This window comes from Camelina sativa, chromosome 17 (genome assembly GCF_000633955.1).
Source record: "Camelina sativa cultivar DH55 chromosome 17, Cs, whole genome shotgun sequence".
Lineage (NCBI taxonomy): Eukaryota > Viridiplantae > Streptophyta > Magnoliopsida > Brassicales > Brassicaceae > Camelina > Camelina sativa.
This window is the reverse complement of record NC_025701.1, coordinates 6,806,951-6,834,925: the sequence shown is the minus strand read 5'-3', so window position 1 is coordinate 6,834,925 and position 27,975 is coordinate 6,806,951. Positions and strand designations below refer to the sequence as shown.

Here is a 27,975-nt window from a genome sequence, read left to right as displayed (position 1 = left end):
TATATATATAAATATAGGTTTTTCATGATTTAGTTAATTGTCTCAATAAATCGAGTATATATCACCAGTTTATCTTAGATGACATATGACTAGTGGTTTACAAAAAAAAAATAATAATAAAATGACATATGAGTTAAAAAAAAAAAAAAAAGGAGGATGTGGACAGGCATGAACTTTTTTACATAATTTTTTTTATAATATAATTCTCATAATACAAAGATACTTAACTAGTATGGTATCAGGCCTTGAAAAATAAAAGGCCCATAGCTGTTTCTCACGGTACAAAATAGCTTACAAGTGATCAAATAAACCAGTTTCCCCTAATCGTTCACGCACACAGATCAACTTATTTTCATTGGGGGGATAATGCACAAAACCAAATCTCGGATCGTAGCCGTTGGATCCAGCAAAATAAACTTTAAAAAAGTACCCACATGCATGGGAGGAAAATCCCCGTGAAGAAAAGTAACGGCTTAGATTTACAAACGTGACATTTGATGCAAACAAAATATCTCACGTTAATATTCCACATTGGGATCTTCCATTAGATTTCATGAGCTCCAGAGCTAACACAACGGGCACGCACGTTAGCAGAACACACTCTTTTTCTTCGCTAATTTGCTCTCAGCAAACTTGTTGGGACGATGACCGTTGTGAGTTCCCAAATTATTTATTAATTTCAACTTTTCTAACCAAAGCCAAGAGGAAACAAATTATTAATAACAGTATTTGTTTTTCATACCATATCTACACACAACAATGATATTGTGAATTTGCTTTATTTATGTAACGCGCATGAAGCAATTGCGGACCTACCCACCTGACAAAGGGTATTAACGGCGTCAAAGTTGCCGTTAATTGCGCTGCTGAATACTTAATTTTACAGTATAATATTTCAATGCCATTATCAGTGGGCACCATCACAGGAGAGGTCCAACGGCTACTTGATGCTGATGTGTAAGAAATGTGTATACATTATCTAGCACTCACCGAACATAATTTAAGCCCCAGTCGTCTGAAACAAAGTCAGACTCACAAGCCATTCACAAAAGTAAGCAAACAAATTATGTGTAATGTATCATACTCTTCATAGTTCATACGAAGTTACCTTATAATCAAAGGGAATGTATGAGAAATTGCTTAAGAGTCTTACCACAGCGTTACAAAATATTCCATGACATCTAATTAAGCGAATCAAGGAGATATTGTTTTTTTAACGAGAAATCAAAGAATCTTCATGCTACGTTAAATACGAAATAGTCAAAACATCAATTATAGTACTAGATGCTTTTAATATACCTCCGGGTCAGTGAGTCACTACTGATGTAGTAAAATTTTGCAGGGGTTAGGTGGAAATAGTTACTTCATGTATTATAGTTCGAGTAGGCAATTAAAGTTGCTTTACACTTAATAATAAGTTCACTAACCAGTACGATACCGTTTACGCTTATCGATCATTCATTGGCACAGCTCCGCGGTGGTGTCAAACGTTACATCCTGACCACTCATCCCTGATGATACTCCTAAAGCTTCGACACAAAGTCATTTTTTCCACCCACGTTGATTTTTTTATGTATCCACACTTGTTTTATTGGAAAGAAAGCTACAATTGACAAGAGAAAATTCACAATTTTAAACACAAAATAAAATAAAACAAATATGAGCTGTTTTTTTATTTATATATATTCCTACCTACACTGTTACAATGATTGAAACAAATTTTGTGTACAGAACTTATAACCTTTTTTTCATCTCTATAGATTTTTCCTTTTCTTACTTTTTTTTGGAAAGCAAAAATAAAAAATAAAAGAGCAGTGTTAGTGACTCTACCTGTGACTATTTGTCGGGACACATGTGTAAGCAGCAAAGCACACCCTATGCTTTCTTCTTGCTATTCTTGTTTTTTTCTCCCCTGTCTTTAATACTACCATACCATCTGTAACTTAAAATATCTGATCGTCTTAAATATATAAAATAATCATTTTTAACGTGATTATAAGTCTCTTCTGATTATTACCATTGTGTTAATCAAAATCTTCCTATTACATTGGTTGATGTAAATGATTATATTTAAAGAATCATACTATAAGATTCCATCAGTGTAATTGTCAATTACAAGAATCTTTCGGTAAAAAGTTATAGCCTTTTAAAAATGTTTTACTGGTCCAATGCAGTAAACAAAGAAAAGTAATTATGGAAAAAAAAAACCAAGCTGACATTATTTATGAAGATTAAAAAAACTTTAAAAGTGTATAAACCAACCATAGCCAGACGTACTGTGGCCTCACATCATATTCAGATATATTTTCCTCACTATCCTTTAACTCTCGTCTCTCCCAACACACCTCTCCATAGCTCGTCCTCAATACGCTATTTATCCATTTATATCTCTTATCTTTTTCTCCTTGCTTGTAATATTAGTATACACATAAACGGTTTACACTAGAATAATTCTACATAAAGAAATGTGGTTCTTAACTCGTTTTCTTGTTTTCATATCACTCTTCACCGGTTACGTTTCTGGATTTGCTCTACAGAAGCTTCCTCTTATACAATTCGACGAAGGTTACACACAGCTGTTCGGTGACCAGAATCTGATTGTTCACAGAGACGGCAAATCTGTCCGGTTAACGCTCGATGAGAGAACCGGTTCGTGTTTCTTGTTCTGTTCCTCTTGAGTCTGTTTTTTATTTTTTGTTTTCCTGTTTATGTTTCTTGATAAGTTTTGATGATGAATTAACAAAAACCATGTTTTATACAGGTTCTGGGTTTGTCTCAAATGATATTTACTTACATGGGTTCTTCAGTTCTTCTATCAAGTTACCAGCAGATTACTCTGCAGGAGTTGTCATAGCCTTTTATGTAAGCAATAATCTCTAAAACTAATATGTTGATGATTTTCACAAAAAAACCCCACCATGGATTCATATGTTTTTAGCTATTTGGGTCCACCCAAAACTAGATATTTCTTCTCATGATTCTTTTGTTTTTCTTCCTACTGACTAGAGAGAAGAGCATAATTCTTGAAAACGTTTTTTTTTTTTGTTCATGCTCAGCTATCAAATGGGGACTTGTATGAGAAGAATCATGACGAGATTGATTTTGAGTTCTTGGGGAATATTAGAGGCAAAGAATGGAGGATTCAGACGAACATATACGGTAATGGAAGCACACATTTGGGCAGAGAAGAAAGATACAATCTTTGGTTTGATCCAACAGAAGAGTTCCATCAATATAGTATCCTCTGGTCTCTTTCTCACATCATGTAAGTAAATAATCTCCCAAAGTTTCTATAGAATTTAACTATATAAAATTAGAATAGAGTGAACAGAGGATTTAGACGGCCAAATTAAAGCCGTTAGATGATGCTTTATGAGTCTTTAAATGATCTTGGAGTCTTGGAGACTCTTTAGCCGTTAGTTGATGTTTCTATTTAAGGAAAGCTAAGCTGAGTCTATGCGAGGTGAGATGGTGACTTGAATTCAACAATTATACTTATAAGTATAGCTGGTGGATTTAGTTTCTTGTTTTGGAAAGTTATTAAATTTACAGCTTTCGATTTTTGGCAACAACAGAGTACCCAAACAGAGTATTTTGGTAAAAAGAATCTAATTCCATTTCACTAAAAAGCTGGACTTTTTTTTACTAAAAATGTCACCGTTTAGATAACTTTCATGTTATGAATCTTTTTTTTGGTTGCAGATTTTATGTAGACAATGTTCCGATCAGAGAAGTGAAACGCACGGCGTCAATGGGCGGTGACTTCCCGGCGAAGCCAATGTCTCTATACGCAACCATATGGGATGGCTCTAAATGGGCAACTGATGGAGGCAAATACGGTGTAAATTACAAGTATGCCCCTTACGTCACTCAGTTCACTGATCTAATCCTCCACGGATGCGCCGTCGACCCCACCGAGAAGTTTCCGAGCTGTGAAGACGAAGCGGTCGAGAGTCTCCGGCTAGCGTCGGAGATAACAGTGTCTCAAAGGAAACAAATGGAGAGTTTCCGACGGAAACACATGACTTATTCGTATTGTTACGACCATATGAGGTACAAGGTGGTTTTGTCGGAATGTGTTGTGAATCCAGCCGAGGCTAAGCGTCTCAGGGTCTACGATCCTGTTACATTCGGTGGGATTCCTCGTGGCCACCGGCGTGGGAAGCACCGGAGCAGGAGCCACTTAGCTGGAACTGAGTCAATATGAATCGGTGTATATTGTTGTTCAGCTAGAGGACATTTTTGGCATGTTCTGTTTTGTATAGGAATATGAATTATGGACTTGAGAATAATGGAATGACAACGATATATTTTAATTTCCTCCATTTCATAACAACTTATGCAATGTCAAATTTGCATAAAATTGTCAAAAAAAAAAAAAAAAAAAGTCTTTTCTTGTCTTTTTTTTTTTTTTTCCTGTATGCATTTATGTTCTCACCATCTTGGATTTTCAACAAAATTGAGTACGTTTGTTTACTTTGTACAAGTGTTGTTGGGTCCAACTCATTTGTTGACTTAGTTTGTCTAACCATATTACTCATTCAGTGCATTTACATATACAAAAATGTGTCAATGGTAATGTCATTTCGAGGCACATCGATGTAAGAACTCGTGGGTCCGTTTTATGGATGACTTGTGTTGCGTGCGATTTCTTCCATTTATTTAAATTGTAATATTGATGTTTTGGGACTTATGTAATACTAGATCACTGCCATATGTTTTCCTAAAAAAAGTTAAATATCATACAAAAACTCGATAAGTGGTTTGGTTAGGATTTCATTAAAAAGTAAGATAACAACGGCTAACACGGATCCTCCTCTATACGTGTCATCTTGGTTATGTATAAGACAATTAATCAATTTGGTAAAGAAAGAATAAAATTCGTAGTTAGTGGGATGTAAAAGCTTGGGTTATTATTAGTCAATATCAGCTTTTACATAGTATTACATTATGTTTTTCCGACTTACTAATCTAAATTATCATAAGCTTAATCAATGAAAGTTTGGACATAAACACAAAATAAAATCTCATCTATTTTGAGAATTCACCAAAATTTGCAACTCCTTAAAGAAAAATGTCGTGGGAATGGACCCAAAACTTTTAACAAAATGCCATAACTTTTACCAAACGTATAAAATCTCTATCTCATTGGGGTCATATGGATTCATATTTAATCTTATCATATCATGTGATACTATGGGCCATAAGGCCCATTTGATTCAAAAGCAACAAAAAGTGACGTGATAAAATGCTTAAATTAACCGGCATCTTTACAAAAAAGATGCGGAATCTCGATTTCGTTCTAATATGTGTATGCATAAAATAAATCAAAGGGACCTAATAATACACTAAACGTGAAACTAATTCGATTAGAGTGAAAACGAATTAATCGAAATATTTGCATTTGACAAAAGAAGATTCTAAAATTGCGTAATTATGAATGTAATTTGTTTTGACAATTTTTATGTAAGGACAAAAAGTAAAAAGAGAGTGAGTGATGAATTCAAAAGCCACCGTTTAAGACTCTTAAACGCATGCGTCTTAACTAAGCCAAAAAACTAAAAATACAAAAAATAAAAATCTTCTCTTACCCTTTACACCTCTTTCCTCAAAAACCCTAGATCTCTCTCTCACTCTTTTAGGGAAGCTTCCCTTTAAGTTTTATTCATCACTTTAACTAAGATTACTGTCTTCCTCTTTATTTCACACACACACAGCTTCAAGTTCAAGACGAGATTACTTGATTTGCTCAGATCTGTTGTGTTTCCCACTCAAAAACCCTTCACATTTATGGTGATTGCTTTCTCTAATATCGTTTTAGTGTTTAGTGTTTTTGTTCATCCGAAATTTACCTCTTTTCTTCTTGGGTTTCATCTGAATTCCCAGGATTTAGTCTGTGATCTCGTTGAATTGAATCAAAAATCTGATCTTTTTTTTTTTTTTTTCAATTCTGCAGATCTGTTTGAAGGAAGCTATGACTTGTGTTTGTTGATAGTGAGAAATTTAAAGGAACCGTTTTTATTTTTTTATAATCTGAAGTCAAAAGATACTTTTTTTTGTTGTTGATTGTTGCCACAAATGGCAATGCCACCAGGAAATGTTACTACTCCTTCTGAGAAATTGCAGTTTCCTCCGACCGCCGCAAACGTCGCCGGAAACTGGATCCCCGACCAGAGAGACGGGTTTATCTCGTGGCTTCGTGCGGAGTTTGCTGCTGCTAACGCGATCATTGATTCCCTCTGTCAACATTTACAAACGATCGGAGATCAGAACGAATACGAGTCAGTGATCGGAAGCATCCATCACCGTCGTTTAGGCTGGTCTCAAGTTCTCACTATGCAGCAGTTTTACCCTGTTACTGAGGTTTCTTACAATCTTCAACAGATCGCTTGGAAAAGACAACAGCAGATGCCGCCACCTCAGAGGCATTACAGTTCTTCTGATCAGGTTGGGAAATTTGGAGGAAGGAGATCAGGAGGGCCTGGTGGGTTTAACAAGCATCATGGTGGTGGTGGTGGTGGTGGTTACAGAGGATCTGATTCGATGGCGAGAAATGGGCATAGTTTCAATTCTACCTCGGATTACCATAGCGTAAGCAGTGATCGTGTTGAGCATCGGGAGGAAGCTAAGCTAGCAAGTGATGGTAAGGCTTTATCTGTTACAGAGGAGAAGAAAGGTAATTGAATAGTCTTTGTTTTGGCTTCAAGGCTTTGCTTGCTTGTAAGGAAAGCAAACTTCTTTTGCTGTTTAATCCTTTTTGCAATTTGGTATGACTGTATGAGATAGTGCATTGTGTATATTGTGGAACATTTTGGTGGTGGAAGATACGGTTTTAATCTGCGGTCTCTTTGCTTTACATAAAATGTAAGTTTTTGTTTGTGTTTCTCTGTGGGACAGATGTTAGCGAGAAACCGAAGAGCGATAGTAAAAAACTGGAAAAATCTGGAACTCAAGAGGAGATAGTGAACCATAAGTGTAATTCGGCTTCTAAAGGTACTTTGGAAAACCTGATTTCTTGGTTTTTCACCGGATATTAGACTTGGTTGCAATGTTCCGATTATGCATTGTTTCAATCGTTCAGATAACAGTCTCAGTTCTGAGCAAAAGCAAGAAGGGAAAGATAAAGAGTGTCCTGCAAGCATGGCAAAGACTTTTGTTGTGCAAGAGATGTATGAAGCGAAAATGGTGAGTTAGATCTTCTTTAGTGTCTGTCTACAGTTTAGGCCTAGGACACTAAGTTGCTGAGTTTTGTTGAGTAGGTTAATGTTGTCGAAGGACTGAAGCTTTATGACAAAATGGTTGACGCAAAGGAGGTTTCTCAACTCGTTTCTCTTGTAAACAATCTGAGACTTTCTGGTAGAAGAGGTCAACTTCAAAGTAAGAATCTTTGTTTGCTCTACTGTAATGATTTAACTTGCTTTTTAGTTGGGTCTTAAACCGTTGGTTAATGGGAAACAGGTGAGGCATATGTGGGTTATAAACGGCCAAATAGAGGACATGGACGCGAGATGATTCAACTTGGTCTCCCCATAGCTGATACGCCGCCTGATGATGAGAGTATCAAAGGCATGTCCTTTATTGCTCTCCCATAATTTCTTCTCTACTTGTAATTTTCTGTGTATAGGTTAACATGAGATATGGATGCAGATCGAAGAATAGAGCCAATCCCATCAGCACTTTCAGACATCATTGAACGTTTGGTCTCAAAGCAAATCATTTCTGTGAAACCAGACGCTTGCATCATTGACTTCTTCAGCGAGGTTAAAGTTAAACTGATTGCTAAATTCTTTAAACCCCTAAAACTATTTTTTTGTTTCTGTTTTCTTAACAAAGTAGGAGTTTTCTTTTGTCTCTCTATTTATTGTGAACCATAGGGAGATCACTCGCAGCCCCATATGTATGTTCCTTGGTTTGGACGACCAGTGTGTGTCTTGTCCTTGTTTGAATGCGATTTCACATTTGGAAGAGTCATTGTCTCTGATCATCCTGGCGACTACAAGGGCTCTCTCAAGCTGTCTCTCACTCCCGGGTAAACTAAAATGCATATCACTTATTCTGCAAAGTCGAGAGATCTTTCAATCCTATTTGTCATCAGTTATTTTTTGGTACTTTTTAAAACAGATCGGTTCTTTTGGTGGAAGGCAAATCTGCAAATCTTGCTAAGTATGCAGTTCACTCAACGCGAAAGCAACGGGTACTCATCACCTTCATCAAATCCAAACCGAGAAACTCCACAACCGGAACTAACTGGGGACCACCGCCTAGCAGATCGCCGAATCACCACATCCGTCACCCAGCTGGACCACCTAAACACTTCCCTGTTATCCCAACAACAACTGGTGTCTTGCCCACACCGTCTCACCGTCCTCCAAACGGAGCTGTTCAACCGATGTTCATCGNGTTGTTTCCAAAGATCTTTAAACACAATATTAGAAATTTACTTTCCACAAATCTTATTGATAAACCATAACGTTCAATAAAAATTAGGATNTATCCCAACAACAACTGGTGTCTTGCCCACACCGTCTCACCGTCCTCCAAACGGAGCTGTTCAACCGATGTTCATCGCCCCTTCTCCTCCTCCGCTCGCCGCTCCAATGCCGTTCCCAGGTGGTGTGCCACCAGGGCCAACGGTGTGGCCACTGTTGCCACCTCATCCACGACACCAGCCGGCACCACAACCTCGAATGCTCATCCCTGGCACTGGTGTGTTCCTCCCACCAGGTTCAAACCAAGAAGTGGTTTCACAAGGCTCCCCAGAGAAAGAAGACAACAGCGACGGAAGCAGCAAGGCTGCAGATGTGAAAACGAAGGAAGAGGCTCGTAACGGAACTGCTGCAGGGGAAAGTGATGGCAGTAATGGTAAACAGAGCAATTAGCTGAGGAAGAGAGGAGATAGAGCAAAGAGAGAAAACTAGTTTTTGGGAGATATGAAATCTGAGGTGCAGTTTATATTTATATAAACTGTAAAAAAAGAGCGGCGAATTCTCGTTTGTTTTTGCCACTTTGAGGAATTATTTTTAGGAGAGAAAACTACAAAAGAGACGAAAAAGCAAAATTTACCCGTTTTCTTACTCTCAAGAAATCATCATTTATCTTTTTTATCCTTTTCTATTAGATTTTCATCTCTGCCACATTTCGCTTACACTTTTGATATTCCTATTACAACTGAACAATCATATCTATATTTGTACATAATATATACCTTTCTTTCTCGCAAACATGTGTCAAGATTCTCAAGATATTAAGTGAAGTTAGTTTTTTTTTCCTTCGAGAAAATCTCATCAAAAAAAAGTTGAGTATGCCAGTCCATATTATCATTTTATCATATAATCCATTATTTACTATGTATCATCTTGTGAAATAATGCGAGAAAATCTCATCCATAAAAATTGGAGTAGTATTCATGTCAGTCCTATAACCACATATTATCATATACTGTAATCCTGGGTTTACTATATATTATCTTATACATGATTGACGAGAATCTGTGCATAGGACAAAAGATATGTGAAATAGTCGTATCTAATCTTTATGGAATCGGACCCAGTTGTGTCCCTAACTACAGTCTACAGTATAGGCAAAGCTTAAATTTTCCTGGAAATTAAGATTGTAAATTAAGTTGTATACAAGAATAGTTAACTAAATTAAAAAAAAAAATTAATCGTTTTAATATATGGAAGCATGACAGAAGATGAAATTACCTGAATTTAAAAAGTGAAAAGAGTAATCCAATGAAGCATCATTGTCTCAAGTTCGATATATTTATCACGTACTAGTAGTAATGACTCATTTGTAGTACATTTAATTCTCATCTTACAAATTTTCAATACTATTTTTATTCGAAAACGTACTTTTTATTCAATAAATATCTCATTGACCTTTTTCTGATGCTGCTGATACGTTACTTTCATATTAATATTGTAAGGGAATTCGAAAATCCAACGAAATACGATAATGAATAATGATACATCATAAACAATTACGTCCGATTAAACTGGAATTTAAGAAGCGGAATAAAGCACATCCTTGTAAGTCTTCCAGTGATGCAAAACGTGTCCAAAGACATCATAAAACACGACACTCAGTTCAGCTTCTGAAACGTGAACCGACATGAATCCTTGTCCATCGTAGTAAAACCTCATCTCTTGTGGGTTCACGTAGTTCACGTCACCTCCTTTCCACGCCTTGGATCCACCTCCACTTGTCATAAATTGTATTTTACTATATACAAACAACCAAAAAGGATGACACTTTTTATTCTACCGCGCGGACCCGTCCGTTAAGATATCTATAGTTAACTAATAGGTGCACACAAAAACAAAACTTTAATAGACAATTTACGAAAAAAATAATATGATTCTACCTGTCCATGCTGCTTATGTGTTCCAAGCAATGATCATGCCCGTTGAGGTAGATATCCACTTCATTTGCCTAGTAAATCGAGGAAAAAATAAAGTAATTAGATCATTATTTGATTTATTGGTGCATAACACATATTTCACGTGCATTTTAATGAAAACTTTATGATATAAATTGAATTGTTTTGTTACTTGAAGAATAGGTAAAATGTGCTTCTCCAACTCAATGGTGTTCCCGTGGTGGCCTGCGCTTTTAATCGTATGGTGACCAATCACTATTTTCCACTTTGCAAGTGACTCTTTCAATGCCACGTCGACTTCCTGTATTATTACAATTATATACCTTTCGTTACTCACTCGGTAAAAAGTAAAACAATTCTGCATTGCTAGAATGTTGACCAATCACGTTGAATTTGCATGTATACACATTACATAACTAAAAACGAGACTCCATTTGAAAACAAACAAAAAGTGCGTCCTAATATCCAATCGCAACTTTCTTTTTTTTTTTTAAATCCAATCATAACATATGAAAAGTTTTGCCAAAAAAAAATATATGATAGGAAAGTTTTGCATGATGAAAGAATTATTTAAAGAATAAAATGAACTAAAATTTTCCATCTCCGTTCCCATATATAGTTTTCACTATCTAAATATTATACCAATCAAATCTAGGAAAAGAAGTTGTGGAATTAATTGAATTATATATTTTTATAAAATTTCCAAGATCTTTGTTAGAAGCTATATGTAGTTAAATATATACTCTATAGTTATCCTTTACTTTGTGATAGAAAATTGTTACCTTTAAGAGATTGTTCAGATATGCCTGCCTAGGCAATACGCCGCTCCAGTCATAAACATGCTTATTTGGTTGGATAAAGTATTTATCGACGAATGGAGTTGTGTCCACGAACAAAAAATCGACGATCTCTATTACAAAGAAAGAACAAAGGTTGTTTTCGTAAGAGAACCGGGTTGTTCCATATATATATATATATATATATATATATAAGACAATATCGGTCTCTTCGGGGACATCCGATAAAAAAAAATATATAAGACAATATCGTTTGGACCATTAATTCGAAAGTTCAAAGCACTGAGTAATCACCAGCATTTACAATGAAAGATCTCATGCAAAACCACCTGTGGTCCAAAGCCCTGAGCATGGGGCTAAGTTGTGCCTTTGCGTCACCTCTATAGTCATGATTTCCTAAAACTGTAATAGATTAAGGAAAAAGTAATTAACACAGTGGATAACACCATATATGGATTTAATATATGGATAACACAGTAATATATTGGGAAATGAAGATCCAATGAAAGCAGAATTCAAAAATGATATATATAGTACTCAATATATTACCACTATACCAAGGTTTCTGCAAACTCGAAGCGGTATAAATGTTGGTAAAAGAATCTTGAAATAGAAGATCGTGAAAGCTGGTTAACCCATTGTCGTAGAAGTTATCTCCAGTAGATACTACAAAATCGATATCTGATTTCTCTCCGATTTCTCCCATCTGTTTAATTTTTTTTTGTGAAACAATTTAGCCAAAGTTTTAATTTACACACTATTGAAACGATATATAGAAGTAAGTAACCTGAAGAGCTACTTGGGACTGGTTATATGAGCCTTTTCTCCCCCAGTCTCCGATGACTAGAAAGCTTACTGTACCATCGGGTTTTGTCGGCTGAAATAGCCTCCGGAGTTCCCCCATGGAACTATGTGTGGAAAGTATAACAATCAAACTACAAACGTAGACTATCAAATTTACAGGTTTGTGTTTTGAGGCAGCCATTGAGAGATTAGAAAATAAAAAGCTAAAGAAGAAAGAAAGGATAAAGAGGAATAGTGGACTTTGTGTCTTTATATATGTAAGGCCATTCTGAGGGTTACGTTGCGAAGTCTGGACAAATAATATCTGCCGTTTTGAGATATGTAGGGCATATTTATTTATTTTTTGGGTCATAAAACAATTGTATTTTATTGAGTAAACACAAATGTAAAATATTTGACGTTTCACAAAATAATCTAAACTCCTATATTACGCAAGTAATGTGTTACCAGATTATTTTGATATTATAAAAAATGTTTTAAAAATACGTTTTGATTTAAATGTAAATATTTAAGAAGTGGATATCACACAAATTTCTGTTTTAAATAATAACATTATAAAAACAAAACCTACTTGAAAAAGAATTTGTTTAATAGAAGAAAAAAAACTACGATGCTCGTATAATTTTCTCGGGTGTGTGCGTTGTCATACAATTAAGACAGCATAATTCTATCCACGGCCCATGCCACAATTTTGTCGGAACTTGCCATTATCAGATTTGTAGTCACATTATTGATGTGCCGTGTGAACTTCCAAATTTTATCAATTATTGTTGACCTCACATTATTTTACAGTTTTTTGTTTAAATAACAAAAATGTGAATAGTTTGGTATTAGAATATTTTAATATCCCATTATACATTCTTACTGGATATGAGAAATAAAGGTAAGTGGGCTTTCCTAAGTTATTGGGCCAATTTATATTGGAAAGAATAGAAGTATAAAATTCTTGACCTTAGTTCATGTGATCAATTTTGCTTGAGTGATTTTATATGTTTTTTTTCCCCAATAATCACTGATCTGTTCTCCATTATCGAAGAATAAACCTTTATTAGGAATGCCATTTGTCTATGTTTACTACATTCAATTCTGTTCAAAATCTCTTATCCTCTCAAATCATTTTAGAAAAGCTACAATCTCCCTTACAGACTTGACAATTGTAAATTTGGTTATCATTTTTGTTCTTTAAAGGATTTGATTTTTTTTTTAACAATGTATACAACTTCTTAACGCACCAATTAGTGCTAAGTTCATTTCTAAATTGAGCTTGTGACTTCCGCAACCTCTTTCATCAATTTTAATCGATAATCATATTATGAACCTTTTATTGGGCTTCTTGCTGATTCAGTCTACCGAGTTCCTCTGATAGTAAATAGCTTAAGGAGTTAAAAAAAAACAAGCATTATTTGTTCGATGTTCCTTAAAGTTATATATAGTTCCTTCCTATTACTATTAGTATATATGATGTAGTCAGCAAAGATTGACTTATGACAATAGAATCTCCACTGATTTTCTGGTGGTCCTAGACAGTGTCCTACTGTATCAAAAGTCCGATTAGCCAAGTCTAGTACCGAACCGTATAGATAGAGAAATGTCATATATATGTGTTTGTTTCTTTGTGTTTCTTTTTTTCTCTGAAGTTCATTGATTGGTCGATTTTGTTAACAATTTCCTTTTGACCAACCAGCTTCGTGGGAAACTCTCTAGCTGTATTCACACACATAAGACACACACACCTAACAAAATTATTGACACAGTGGGTTTGATGTAACGCTTAAAATCATTCAACCACCTCTTTCTGATCCTCTCTCTATGCAATATAATGAATGATATATGACTATCTATTAGACTCATATGATGCTTTGAGTCTTTACGTTGAAGCTTTTATAAATGGAACAAAAATAAACCTTTTAACAGGTTAACACGTGTGTGTTGCCAAAGCTAATTAATCTTTTAGCAATTGTGTACAATAAAAATGTGACCAGTGAAATTAGGTAGCCTGTGAGACAGTGATAGTATGGCTTTACTCATTTTATCGCTTCTCTTGGTCCGATTTCTTCAAATCTTCTTTGTAATGATCACAGGTATCTTTTTCAGTAGGCTTACATCTTTTAATTCCTTTACGTTTTTTGTTTGCGTTTGTAGCAATGAGTAGACGGACATGTAGGGTCTACCACACGCCCTTTAGTTCAACTTATCTAAACAATCCTTCAAAATAAAATAAATATTAGAGAATGAATCTTTCATTTCTGTTTTTCCTTTTCTTTAAATGTTTGTAAAATTCTATACATTTATTAATATATGTCATGTGATGTGACTTATATGTGTGTGTTTTTTTATGGATTTGTTTTGTATGAATTTGTTTAATCCATAAAAACATAATGCAAAACCTTAACACACATGTATGAGAGTTCTAAGTTCAAATCCCTTTTAATAAAAGGGAAGTACACAACTTAAGTTTTGTAGACTTTATAAAAAATATAAATGGTTACAAATGCATACTAATAGGTTATATATAAGATATACATTAACCATATACTCTTCATAAGATAACTCTTTATATATAGATAATAAATAATAAATCCATAAATCATGGAGTATATAGATAATAAATAATAAATCCATAAATCATGGAGCAAATATATCATGAAGATCACAACATAGTTATTTCAAATGATCTTCTTTTTAATAAAATAAAAGTACATAACATAGTTTATATTATTTATATTATAATATAAAATAAAGAGAAGTACACAATATAGTTTATATTATAGTGATTAAATTATATTATTTAATTTAAAATTATAATCGCGGAGTTATTTCAAATGATCTCCTTTTTAATAAAAAGAAGTACACAATATAGTTTTTGTAGACTTTATATTTTTAATTAATTATAAATGATTACAAATAGGTTATAGATAGGTTATAGATTAATTCATATATTAATGGTTACACCTAAATATTGGGTGCAACCTTAATTGGAGATATTCCAAATTGATAATTGATATATTAATGGTAATAAATAAAATCATGGATCTTTCAAACTGTATTTTCAGAAGATTTTAGTCATATATCAAGTTGTTTCCAAAGATCTTTAAACACAATATTAGAAATTTACTTTCCACAGATTTTATTGATAAACCATAACGTTCAATAAAAATTAGGACCATGCTAGAGCACAGATTGAATTTTGTTTTTATATTATAATTTTAAGACTTACAAACTCAAGCACGAGTTAAATTTTTATATACTCTAGCACGGAAGCTGCTGGACACACTCTAGCACGGATTAATAATTTTATATACTCTAACACGGGTTAAAATTAACAATATAAGACTTACATAATATATTTACATTTCATGAATAATATTTACAATAAAAATTATTTGCATGAATTGCATCCAAATAATATTATATACAATTACATATATAATATTTTAAAAATAATAAAATGTATTTCAACCCGTGCTGTAGCACGGGTCCAAATCTAGTTATATTATTATTAGTCAATACTCGTTATAATTGTTTTTGAATGGCTTATCCTATATCCTATAAAATTTAGTAGTTAATTACATAGAGAAAAACACGTTTCTAAAGACAATTTAGATTTTTGGTAGCCGCACCAGAACAAGTACCCGGAGACATAAGATAAACGAATAACATAGGACTAATCCATTATATATTTACGTAGTTTACTAGTTTATGACAAAGATTATTGTATAATCTGCATCAGAGTATAGGACTTGTTTATATTACGTGTGTAAGTGGTTGAACGACTAAACTTGTCGGCTAATAATTGAAGCAACCCAACATAATATTTGGGATCATCCTGTTTCTTCCTCTTCTAAACTCTCAAAAGTAAGGCTGCTTGTTATGTCAAAATCAGCATAAACATAAACATCAGAATTTAATTATATATAGAATGTCATAGTAATTGCATATTTGATTAGTAGTTGCGAGAGCTTGCCCAAGCAATAATGAAAGGAGGTTTGGATAATGATGCTAACTCATTGCTTATTAATGTATAGAAATATAAAGATTTTTCAAACTTATTCTTAAATGAAATTAGTGGAGTGGAGTGACATTGGCCACCACCACAATTTTGCTTTTGATAAGACCAATTTGGCATATTTTCTTTTAATCAATGTAAAATGTACCTCCTCCATTCACCAAAACACAAAACTATTTTAGCATTTTCATTATTCGAAAGTGATTTACACCTCTTTATTCTCATGATTAAAAAGGTACATTGCAGCGCCAATAAATAGTATTTAAAATTACATTTTTGTTTTTGATTAAACAACCAAACTACTCTATACATTCTTTCTGCTACCTTAATCATTTAGTACTAATTTAAACATATCTTGGTTGGTCCATGAGGTGTGTTCATGCAACGTACATATACGATACGACGAATACTATAAACAATTTGAATTTGATGTACACTATAAATATTTTAATACATAATTTCATCAAAGAGTACAAATCTTATTCCTTTCTTCTAATTGGTATGTGTCACATACGCGCGCCCAAATACCCGTTGCCTTTTTCGTTATTTAATCATATTTTCATGAAAACGAATAAAAAATAATTGTAATTATATAAGTGGAAACAAAAATAAGAAGAATGAAGAAGAAGAAGAAGAGAATAAGAAAATAATAAATAGCATTTATGTAAATAGGAATATATTATTACTATTACTATGTAATATGACAAAACTGAGCTCCTTTTTTTCTTATAACTAAAACCTCTCTCTTTTCTTGCAACTTTTGCTCGGAATTCTATGCTTTGTTGATCCAATTTTTTTTTTCTTTTTCTCTCTGCAAAAGTAAAGAGAAGCTTTCTTATGTTAAGCTTCTTCAGATCTGACATCTGTTTCTACGAGTAACGGTTGACGGTTCTGTATCTTTTGTGCTTCCTCTGCGGTTTTTAAGCAGCCATTGTCACAAGCTCAGCTCTCTATCTCTCTCTCTCTCTGTGTTTCAAGATTCTAACTTTGGAGCTAGTAAGTGAATAAAGAGGAAAAATGCTGGAGATTGAAAGCCCTACAAGTCTCTGTTTTCGTTCAAACACTACTTGTAATACTCTGCTTCGCGAGCTTCAGGTGACCTTCTCTTCTTCTCTGTTTCTTGGTAATTTTTAGGGTTTTTTGGGTAATGATGCTTCAAGAACAAAGTCTGTGTTTTTTTTAATTAACTGGGTGACAAAAAATGGTAATTACTGATTAAAAAGTCTTCTCCTTTTCTTAGGGTTTATCTTTTAACCTATTCTTCTACAAGTATCTGTAAGATATCTGATTTTTGATGTTTGGAGGATTCGTGAATTGAAAATGGCTTTTAAAGTTTTGTTTTTTTTTGGTATGGAGCAGAAAATATGGGTTGATATTGGTGAGAGTGATGCTGAGAAAGACCGGATGCTTATGGAATTGGAGATGGAATGTCTCCAAATTTACAGAAGAAAAGTGGATGAGGCTGCAAATTCTAAGGCGAAGCTTCATCAATCTATTGTATCAATTGAAGCTGAGATAGCTTCTTTAATGGCTGCTCTTGGAGTCTTAAACATCCATTCACCGGTATATATAATAAGCTAGTCCTCTACTACTTAGAACTGAAAGCAAGTTTCCATCTTTTTGTTGTTGTTCGTTTTAAAAATGTTTAATTTTTTTGGTTGCAGATCAAAGCAGAGAAAGGTTCAAAATCATTGAAAGAAAAGCTTGATGTTGTGACGCCTCTTGTTGAGGACTTGAGATTGCAAAAAGATGAAAGAATGAAGCAATTTGTGGATATAAAAGCGCAGATTGAGAAGATGAGTGGTGAAATCTCTGGATACAATGGCCAACTCAACAAAGCCATGCTTGGTTCTTTGACTCTTGATGAACAAGACTTGACTCTTAGGAAACTTAATGAGTATCAAACACATCTCCGCTCGCTCCAGAAGGAGAAGGTGAGCAAGTTTTTATCATGAAGAGATAAGAAGATGAACCAAGATTTTACTTTGTTAAGGGAAGCTACTTGGCTTACTCATTTGCTCTTGTTTTTATGCAGTCGGATCGTCTGAACAAGGTTTTGGATTATGTGAATGAGGTGCACAGTCTATGTGGTGTTCTTGGAGTAGATTTTGGTCAAACTGTTAGCGAGGTTCATCCGAGCTTGCATAGGACTGACCATGAGCAGTCTACAAACATTAGTGATGATACATTGGATGGCCTACAACACATGATTCAGAAGCTGAAAACGGAAAGAAGAGTCCGCTTTCAAAAGGTAGATTAGCATCTCTGCAACGCTGTTCTTCTGTATGAAATTGATAGTCATTTTGATGGTTTAGCGTTTTGACATTTCGTTTTGCAGTTAAAGGATGTAATGGGATCACTTTTCGAGCTATGGGATCTAATGGACACACCTCAGGAAGAGAGAGTAAAATTTGAAAGAGTCAGTTTTGTTGTAAGATCATATGAATCTGATATCACTGAGCCAAATATCCTTTCTACTGAAACAATTGAACAGGTTACAAAATATCTTGTTTCTTTTACCTATTTCGATTACCACTAATCTTATCCAGGATCTCTGAGTTCTTGTTTTACCTTCTACATTAGGTGACTGCAGAAGTAGACTGTTTCAATAAGCTGAAATCTAGCAGAATGAAGGAGCTTGTGATGAAAAGAAGGACTGAGTTAGAGAATCTTTGTAGATTGACTCACATTGAGCCTGATACAAGCACATCGCTTGAGAAGTCAACTGCTTTGATTGATTCTGGTAATCACATTGATTCCTCTCAGAAATATGAGTAGCAGATTTTCTTGCTGAAATCTGTTTGTATTCAAGAAAGATTACCTCATGTTTGTTCAGGATTAGTGGACCCTTCAGAGCTTCTTGCAAATATTGAGGTGCATATAAACAAAATCAAAGAAGAGGCACATAGCCGGAAAGAAATAATTGATAGGATTGATCGCTGGCTATCTGCCTGTGAAGAGGAAAACTGGCTAGAAGAATACAATCAGGTAAATTTGCCTTGTAAAGTTGGGAAATGGGTTTGTTTGAAGGATGTAACTGAGAAATTCCTTCCTTGGTTTCAGGATGAAACCCGGTATAGTGCTGGAAGAGATGGACACGTAAATCTCAAGCACGCAGAACGAGCCCGGATCACAGTAAACAAGATCCCATGTATGTTCTTGTATCTTTCCACTAAAAAAATTCTTATGAGATCTTTAGCTTATTGTTCCATTGCTTAACTGTTTCAACAGCAATGGTTGACAATCTCATCAAGAAAACGCTTTTGTGGGAGGATGAAACACAGAAATCATTTCTATATGATGGTGTAAGTTATAGTAACTTTAGAGTAAACTAAACACACTGTAAAGCCACAAGGTCTCTCCTTTGATTCTGCTTACTGGTTTCCTCCAGGTTCGGTTGGTATCTATACTTGAAGATTATAAACTGACAAGGAAACAACAGGAAGAGGAAAAGAAACGATACCGGGTTTGTCAAAATGCTCTCTTTATATATAATCCTGAAGATAGGTAATATTGCTTGCTTTTGTAAAACAATTTTCTTCATTGCCTCTGCAGGATCAAAAGAAGATGCAGGATCTTTTATTAAAGCGGAGGGAATCCATTTATGGATCAAGACCGAGTCCAAGAAGAATCAACAGTGTAAAAAAGGATGCATTGGTGCCTCCTACGCCTCGCAGAAACTCAGCTGGAGCAACAAATACCGACATTATGACCCCAAGATCTTACTCGAGCCATCGCCAAAACGGATATTTCAAGGAAGTAAGGAGACTCTCACCAGCGCCGTTGAACTTTGTGGCCATACCAAAGGAAGATTCTGCCTCTACATACAATTCGGTTTACGGCTCTGAACCAGATTCACCGTTATATAACTAAGTCGTTTCATATGCACCGGTTAAGGGTAGTTCGAGCACATGAACTTGATATGGGAGTAGGAAGTTGGGAAATAGATGAATGTAATCAAAGGAGTTACTGTAGAGAAATTAGTGGTCGTATGTGTGTGACTTTGAGTTGACTTGTGAGTTGTGAGACTGAGTTTAGGAGTAGAAAATGGATGTTATGTTCTTAAAGTAGTAGCTTCAAAAATTTCTTTAATGTCTTGTTTTGACGTCTTGTTCAATTTGTGTGGATTTGCAGATGTGTGTGTATATATATATACAGATTAAGGATGGCATTTTTTGAGGTTTCAAGTTCCATTCACCTCATCATGTACAATAATTATAGGGTTAGGTGACATTGCATCGAAGGTAATACAAAAGTGAATCTATATTTAAATCCATCTTAAAATATAAAACATCTAGAAAAAAAAAAATAGAAGATAATTGATCAATGTTAGTATTGGATTTAAGAAGTATAGTATTATCTCTGAATATGTTAGTTATGTTTATCTTAGTTTAGGTAATTTAGGTTGATTTCAAATGTAAATGGTACAATTGTTGTATGAGAGTCAAATAATAAATCTTCAAGAAAACAGATTAACCAATAGAGTAAATTTAGTCTCTCTCAGTTTTTATTGATCAGACAATAGGTGTAGACTTCTTTATACAAAAAATCATAACTTGTTAAACAAGTTAATTACATATTTGATTTTAGGAAATATACGTATTTAACAAAGGGAATATACACAAACATTAACTTACTTTTCAAGTCTATCTCTTAATCCTCGATATCTCGTAACAAACTTGGTTTTCATATCGGTTATTTCAGTTTGGTTTGAGAGAATAAAGTTTAAGCAATTCATCTCCCTGTACTTCTTTCTCCTGGGTTCTGGACTCTTCGACATGGCCGTACGTATCCTGTTTCCTCTGCTTCGTAATCCAGAGTTGTTGTAAATTCAATTGCTTTTTGTTAACTGGTATAGTTGTTAGTAGAAATTGTTAGAGGTTCGATTAGGTTAGGGTGTGTAACGTTTTGGTGTTTGTTTATGACTTGTTTGATGGCAAACTCTTAATTGTTTTCCAGATGCTTGGAGGACTTGCTTTATGTGGCGCCACTGCCACAATATATTACCACTGGGGCCATGAAATCAAAGGGTTTAGTGGTCTCATCCCAATCAATTCTTTTGGATATTTTTGAAACACTTTTTTTTTTTTTTTAATTTACCAATCAATCAATCCATGAATGTTTTCTTTTGCAATGGTGCAGGAAAGTTGAACATTTTAACAGTATTACCCGTGTGATCGACTTTAAATGGTTAGGTACGGTAAAGGTTCAAAAGCAATGGAACCAGCTATTAATTTTTCATTCTATTTTTGGTTTCCGGATTACAAATGGAACCAGCTATTACTTATAATTCCTTCTTTTTTTTTGGTTTTCAGATGATTTGGTTAAAGAAAAAACCACGAATCTCCTTGTTTTGGTATCCGGAAGAGTTGTTTCTGCAACACCTTTTATATGCAAATTTAATGGTCCTTTGGGTTTGGGTGTTGTTTTTGAGGATAAGGTTTTTTTTTCTTTTTTTCTTTAATTTTATAAATTAAGTTGGTATCATGTAGTGTTTTAAATTCTCTAGTCTGGTGGTGTGGGTCATAACAACACATATTCTGTCTTCAGGCCGAAGTGAATCATGAGATCAAGTTGCAAGATGATGGCGTGATAAACAAGTCTATAAGTGTACTGTTACAACGAAAGGAGGCTCCTTGGTATCTAGTAAGATATATATTTATTTGCCCCCACAACTAGAGCCTGCCTTTTTAATTTGTTGTCTCTCTCTGTCTCACACAATTAGGAAGACAGTTTGGGGGGTCGGGTGAAAGTAGTGGATGCTCGACATGCTGTAAGATTTGATAAAACTGTACAACCGTTTGTAGTGAAGCCACTACGTCTAGGTGAATTCTTCAACAGTCTTATTTCACCTGAAAAAGGCTCTAAGGTTCTTTTTGTTCCTTCATTGTTTTTCTCTTTCTCTGTTTGTTCCCTAGAACACCTTTTTCCTTGTGTGTGTTCAAACCAACAATGTGATGTTTTTCTTTAGGTGATCTGTGGGCACGCTCTTAATGTTGGTACCTCCTTGACTTTTGTTGGTGAGGTAAAAAAGGAAGTTCACATGTTCTTCTTCTTTATTTAGGAAGTATGGATTACAGAAGTGGCCCATTTAGCGATTTAGTTACATTTCCCTCTCTGTTGTAGGCTGTTAGAGACAAAGCTGGTAATCTCATGATTCAAAAATCCGAGGAACAGCGTTTAATGGTCTTCAGTGAAGAGGGATCCTTTGATAAAATGGTTGCAAACATGAAGTCAGATTCAGAGTAAGGACAGACTCATGTTTCTATTATATACATTACTTTAGGAGGTGAAATAGATGAATCATATTTTTGTCGAAATACAATGGTTGGGTTATTTTTTTCTGTAGGTTTTATATTTTCTACTCGAAGATCTTTGGAACTATTGCTGTGGCTATAGTGGTCATGTATGGTGTGGATTTTGTGAGAAAGGTTGTGTTACCATACGTGCGGAAGAAGAGAGCAGAGAATGCTGAATCCGATAGCGAAGATGATTTATAGGCCTCTCTCTCTCTCTCTCTGGCTAATAAAAAGTCTCAGGGAGAAGAATCAGACAACTATAATTGATTTCGCAAGACACTTCTAATCTATGTTCAGGCAAATCTTAACGTGTATTAAGATCTAATCATGTCTACAATTATTCGTTCTGAAATTATTCAGGTAATGAGCTCTCTCAAAGAAAGTTCTTACTAGGCTTGCCTAGTTTCGCCTACTCTTTAGTCAACTAGTTAAATTTTCGTAGGATGGATAATGCTACCTCAATTTTTTTTTTTTTAAGCAAGTTATGGATTTTGATTGATATATAACTTTTTAAGTATATGATTTTACGATTATAAATAAAAAAACTAATAGCATATAATTTGTTATTAACATTACTAGAGACGGTCGTCACTTGAAGATCTTCTCTAGATAATATGTGGATGTGCTCTGGGTCTATAATTCTGTTCTAGTGGGTTGCTGGGTTTAGAGATGTTTCCCTCATAATATTAACTTCCACATGGTCTACAAAAGCGCAAACTGCATGATACTTACTCCAATCATGGTCTTCTCCAAGACCTTGGATTTCAACACTTAGTAGATGGTTCCTTTCGGGATTAAAGTAGAAAACATAAAAAGGTTTGAATGCAGTTTCCTTGACCAAAACAATGTCACCTGAAGCAGTCACCCCAACAACAGAAAGATCGTAGTCAACCTGATCAATAACTTTATTGTCATCCTTCAAAGTGTAGGCAAATTTCGACCATTCCTGTTTCTCGAGATCCTCTAGAACCCACATACATAATTCTAGGGGAAATCCACCATCCCCAGCACACTTCCACTTAATCACACCTAATTTACCCTTATAGTTTATCAATGTACACAAACCATATTGGCAGCATATATCTAGAAACTTAAACTTCTCAAACCTAACATCAAAACAACCTATAAGATGTGATCGAGTATCACAGTCGTACACTGTGAAATACAAAATGCCATTGATGCATACCCCTCCATTCTGATCATCCTCGTTATAGGGACAATAGATCTTCCTCCATCTCTCTTTTTCAGTTCCTAATGTCAGGATATAATGAGCCATCTTATTTTTAACTGTATTGTTCATGGACAATACCTTGAATTGCCCCCCCAATTGGATCAAACCCTATAAGGCCACCACTATGGTCTCTGGACGTGATGGGACCTCTTTGGACCAAGGAACGACGATGGCCAGTTCCTAATCTCAAACGATGTAAGATCTCAAACTGTCCCGTTATAGGGTTACATATGACACCCGCTCCATCCTCATCCTTACATGAGAGCTGCAAACATGGGAAATAGAGCAAACCAGAGGCATATCTACACATAGCGAGGCTATTGTCTAAGGAGCACTTGATATGAGAATCGGCAGCTACTACAAGAGACAAAGTCTTCCCATAATGATCCTGAGGCTGAGGCGCCGAGAAGAAGCTCCACTCACGGTGTTGCCGGATCCCAATTAAGAGACGTGGACGACCCGAGGACCTGGTCAAGAATAATTTGGTGAAATATGGCTTGTGAAGCATGGATCCCCATAGCTTCGACACGCAGTGAAACCTCCCGATTGACTTTATAGGCAATTTGGAGAGTATCTCAAGAATGACATCATTAGGGATGGAATCTGAGTTTTCTTCTCTATTCATGATCGTTGTGGTGGTACCTCTATCGAATTCGGACGGAGAAATCACAAATCGCAGAGACTCTAGATTTATTATATAAGGAAATTTTCAGGGTCTGAACTAACCTAAAGCCCAAGAAACATGGGCTTTAACCACTTAAGTATTCTCAATTGTGTCGTCTTTTTTATATACCTCTGGTATAATAATCTATTTCATTTAAGTTGGAGTTGTGATACTAAATTGTGCATTACACATCTGCCTTTAAAAATGGAATTTTCTTAGGAGCATGCCGTGGAAGAGGAGGGGTACATGTGAAAAAGGGATAAGAGTGTTTTAGCATAACCAGTAGCAAGTATGATAGGTCAAGTCGACATTTATGTTAAAAAGTTCTAAAGCATATAAAAAACATTTGCTAGTAGATCCTGAAGAAAGATTCTCGATGAAAAGAATGGTAGATAAACTTGTAACCTTTGAAATTTGAATCCCCGAACAACTTATTAACTAATATTTGATGTGTGATTGAAAAATTGGTAAGAAGTCCACAATCTCATATCTTTCCTCAAGAATTTCCCTTGTCCAGATCCAGTTTCAAACTATTTGCTTGATTCCATCTAGCATAAGAGACCGTAACAGACTGATAAAGCTCACACAATCCCTGTCACACAGACCTGTCACATATTTTTTCTTTCCTCTCTCTCTCTCTCTCACATGCAAAAATAGCTGAGATAACTTCTTGAATAAAAACTTAATTTATTAAGAACCTTTTTTGATAACTTCATGTTTACAGAGAGAGAATACAACTACTAATAGCAAATAGAGAGATTTTTCTCTTGACTTGAGGAGCAAGGGAAGCAATCAAGTTTGGAAACCTATATATTATAATCTAAACGACACAAAGCATCAAATTTGTTACTGTTGTCAAACGATCCAATGTTGCTATATATTATCAAATACTAGAACCAAAGCCGAGACTTACCGTCTTATCATCGTCTCAACGGTTTGAGGAGGCATACGAGCTATTCCATTACTTTTTCAACGTTAACAACGTAGAGCCAGACGTCGGTTGCTTTAGTTCCGTCGTCTATGCTCTTATCAATCAAGGTCGTATGGACGAGGGTTTTCGATTTAACCGCCGCAAAATCACCAATAGCAATGTTTGTCCAGGTTCCGATACTTTGATGAACGCATTGATTGATGCCGGAAGAATCGACGAAGCTTACAGTCTCTTCTTCGGCGGGACTACGTACCCTGTCTTTATTCGAGGGTTTTTTGGCTCATGGGAACATCGACAAGGCAAGTAAAATCTTCAAAGATCTGAAGCAGGGCCATGAGACTTATCCGTATTATGGGGCTGAGTATATTGAGATGTCGCAAGTGGCATACATGAACATGGAGCATTTTTTTAAGCAAGGGAAAGACGAGGAAGCCATGCAATGGTACCGTTCTACAATATCCAAATACTGTTTGAAGCAAGGCAAGGATGATGAGCAAGGCACGGTAGATAATAGGATACCCAAAAATTGGGAAAACCGTGCGGACACTGTTAACTCAGTCTTGAAAGTTTTGCTCAAGTACGGTAAGAAGACGGAAGCTTGGTCGCTCTTCGACAAGCTGTGTGGTAATAGCGACATAGAAAGAAAAGAAGTAGAAAAGTAGACGGATCAAGAGACTCGTTGTATAATGATCCAAGAATGTTTCGAAATGGGAGAGATTAACAAAGCCGTGGAGATTGCCCGGACAAAGGAAGCTTGGGATGGGAATGCTGACTGTTACACGACCCTAGTCACGAGATTTGTGAGACAGGGGATGATGTCTGAGGCAGATGTGATGTTCAACGAAATGTTCTCCTCCGTTCACTTTCCTATGTATCGTTATTTAGGGATCCATCGAGTGATGGTAGATGGGTTTGTTAAAGCAGGAAGATTTGATGATGCTCACCGATTTGTTAACAAGATTGCCGATATTTCTCTGAATCACGTTTCAAGACGCGTTGACTTCTCATTATCTACTGGGCATGGTTTCTTTATCTAAGATATACTCCCTCCGTTTCAAAATATAGGATGTTTTAAGCAAAGCACGCAGATTAAGAAGTCTTTACTTTTATCAAGTTCAACCAATCAGAAATAATACTGCATAATATAAAATACTAAACTAATCTAAAAGTTGCATTGAAATTTGAAAGCATCCTATATTATGAAACAAAAACTTCTCCAAAATATCCTATATTTTGAAACGGAGGAAGTATTTATTTATCCACTGCGTTGGGAAACAGAGTTGTACTTTAATAATTTTTCCATTAATCAAAATTGTAGAACTAAATAATTGTTACATTTTATTACTACCAGCATCATTGCATGTCATCGTGCCTCTCTCTTGGTTTTGACTTTCTGGGAGTACTGTTCTGCAATGCATGAACAGATTAATCCACATGTCTGCATGTGTTTTGTAATAGAACGTATGCTTGACAACTTAACAAATTAAAAAGCCACATACACTCATATATAAGAAACACTAAAAGGTCATTCACAGCAAAAATATATAAAATTACCTTGAATTAGAGATTGATGTTTGTTAGTTAAAAAACACTTCAATATAACAATTCTTTAGTTTTATTTAGTACTCAGAAAACAATTTTTCGAAACTTTTGTATGTAGTCAAGAAAAGTTTATATACTCCCTCCGTTTTAAAATATAGGATGTTTTAGAGAAATTTTTTGTTTCATAATATAGGATGTTTCCAAGTTTCTATACAAATTTTAGATTAGTTTAATATTTTATTTTATGCAGTATTGTTTCTGATTGGTTGAACTTGTTAAAAATAAAGATTTTTTAATATGCGTGCTTTAGTTAAAACATCCAATATTTTGAAACGAAGGGAGTATAATAAATCAAGAGGTGTAAGACAGATGTATGAAATGTAAATGTGTAAAAATTAATAGATGTAAAACTTAGAGGTACAACAAAGAGGTGTAACACATAGAGGTGTGAAATAAAAAAATGTAAAAATTAATGGATGTGATTTTTGAAACCAAGAGGTACAACAAAGAGATGCAAAAATTAAGAGGTGTGATTTTTTAAAGATGGGGTGCAACGAAAAAATACCATTAATAAACCGTTGGATTAAAAGTGAAACTAATCTCATAGGTTAGATTAAAAATTGACACAAAAAAGTGGGTTTGCTATTATATATACTAGGAAAGCGACCCGTGCGTTGCCGCACGGGGAGGTGAAATCCTAAATTGAAATTTAACACTTGTAATTCATCTTAAATTCTTTCTTTTCTCAATCAATTTGATCATTTTCACTTCTTGCTATTGCTTTCTGCTGATTAAAAAGCCAAAGGTTCATTTCAATGTTATTATATTTTATGTTGTCACACACAAAAGTGAGCCTTTTTTAGAGTTTGATTTACTATGAACATTACTTTTAACCATATATAAAATTTTACTTATGTTTGTCTCCGACCATATGATGCTATATATTGGTATCCTTTCTTAATTCGCTATTAGAAATTGTATTTGTTGTTGATCATTATCAATCAAAATACATATGAGGCTGCTTCTCTCTTGGTTTATTTACTATATCGAGAAAATACTAAATACCACTTGTCGAAGGAAGGTCGAAGATTGAGATCAGAGTAGATGGCTGGATTGAGTTTCGTTTCCCCTTCACTTTGATACGCGGTTTCTCTTTCCATAGATTACTGATTCACAAATCACAATCAATATTCCGATGTTGTAAGCAAGTGGAATTTGTATACAAATGATTTACTATGAACATTACTTTTAACCATATATAAAATTTCACTTATGCTTGTGGATGTTTTTTTCTCTCACTTTTAGATATTTACAAAGCCG

General features: G+C 34.8%; 8 protein-coding genes and 1 long non-coding RNA gene across 10 annotated transcripts; 6 read left to right on the top strand and 3 right to left on the bottom strand.

Moving 5' to 3' along the window:
- LOC104755776 (probable xyloglucan endotransglucosylase/hydrolase protein 28) lies at positions 2,273-4,319 on the top strand. The gene is made up of 4 exons (XM_010478239.2): positions 2,273-2,649; positions 2,762-2,862; positions 3,057-3,265; positions 3,703-4,319. The coding sequence occupies exons 1-4, from the start codon at positions 2,466-2,468 to the stop codon at positions 4,205-4,207; spliced, it is 999 nt and encodes a 332-aa protein (XP_010476541.1). The 5' UTR covers positions 2,273-2,465; the 3' UTR covers positions 4,208-4,319.
- LOC104755774 lies at positions 5,537-9,117 on the top strand. Of its 2 annotated transcripts, none has more exons than XM_010478237.2 (10): positions 5,537-5,793; positions 5,957-6,676; positions 6,898-6,993; positions 7,082-7,185; positions 7,260-7,377; positions 7,459-7,566; positions 7,648-7,760; positions 7,875-8,029; positions 8,122-8,339; positions 8,509-9,117. In XM_010478237.2, exons 2-10 carry the CDS (start codon positions 6,079-6,081, stop codon positions 8,877-8,879), a joined length of 1,881 nt encoding a protein of 626 aa, XP_010476539.1. In that variant the 5' UTR covers positions 5,537-5,793; positions 5,957-6,078; the 3' UTR covers positions 8,880-9,117. The 2 variants fall into 2 exon arrangements, with proteins under 2 accessions (XP_010476539.1, XP_010476540.1); XM_010478238.2 differs by having other exon boundaries at positions 5,538-5,793; positions 5,957-6,643.
- LOC104755773 (purple acid phosphatase 3) lies at positions 9,892-12,239 on the bottom strand. The gene is made up of 7 exons (XM_010478236.2): positions 11,966-12,239; positions 11,728-11,884; positions 11,473-11,580; positions 11,164-11,291; positions 10,554-10,682; positions 10,367-10,434; positions 9,892-10,224 (listed from the first exon to the last, which is right to left on the bottom strand). The coding sequence occupies exons 1-7, from the start codon at positions 12,161-12,163 to the stop codon at positions 10,005-10,007; spliced, it is 1,008 nt and encodes a 335-aa protein (XP_010476538.1). The 5' UTR covers positions 12,164-12,239; the 3' UTR covers positions 9,892-10,004.
- On the top strand, positions 16,679-20,167 carry LOC104755771 (65-kDa microtubule-associated protein 7-like). Its single transcript, XM_010478234.2, has 11 exons — positions 16,679-17,083; positions 17,348-17,551; positions 17,653-17,922; positions 18,024-18,239; positions 18,327-18,482; positions 18,572-18,731; positions 18,825-18,976; positions 19,052-19,139; positions 19,220-19,293; positions 19,380-19,454; positions 19,544-20,167. The coding sequence occupies exons 1-11, from the start codon at positions 17,006-17,008 to the stop codon at positions 19,859-19,861; spliced, it is 1,791 nt and encodes a 596-aa protein (XP_010476536.1). The 5' UTR covers positions 16,679-17,005; the 3' UTR covers positions 19,862-20,167.
- Positions 21,108-21,680, top strand: LOC109130161. Its single transcript, XR_002036256.1, has 3 exons — positions 21,108-21,183; positions 21,304-21,428; positions 21,539-21,680. It is a non-coding gene; the product is annotated as an uncharacterized LOC109130161 (long non-coding RNA).
- Positions 21,714-22,720, top strand: LOC104755772 (the record flags this gene model as incomplete). Its single annotated transcript, XM_019238861.1, has 4 exons — positions 21,714-21,857; positions 21,960-22,013; positions 22,115-22,233; positions 22,338-22,720. Coding segments are annotated over 4 exons (468 nt in total), but the record flags the coding sequence as incomplete, so codon positions are not given.
- LOC104759231 (F-box protein At1g67130-like) lies at positions 22,934-23,563 on the bottom strand. The gene has a single exon (XM_010482181.1). It carries the CDS (start codon positions 23,561-23,563, stop codon positions 22,934-22,936), a length of 630 nt encoding a protein of 209 aa, XP_010480483.1.
- LOC104759230 (putative F-box protein At5g42430) lies at positions 23,571-24,169 on the bottom strand. Its single transcript, XM_010482180.2, has one exon. The coding sequence runs from the start codon at positions 24,141-24,143 to the stop codon at positions 23,571-23,573; it is 573 nt and encodes a 190-aa protein (XP_010480482.1). The 5' UTR covers positions 24,144-24,169.
- LOC104759229 (pentatricopeptide repeat-containing protein At3g60960, mitochondrial-like) lies at positions 25,314-26,150 on the top strand. The gene is made up of 2 exons (XM_010482179.1): positions 25,314-25,737; positions 25,828-26,150. Exons 1-2 carry the CDS (start codon positions 25,314-25,316, stop codon positions 26,148-26,150), a joined length of 747 nt encoding a protein of 248 aa, XP_010480481.1.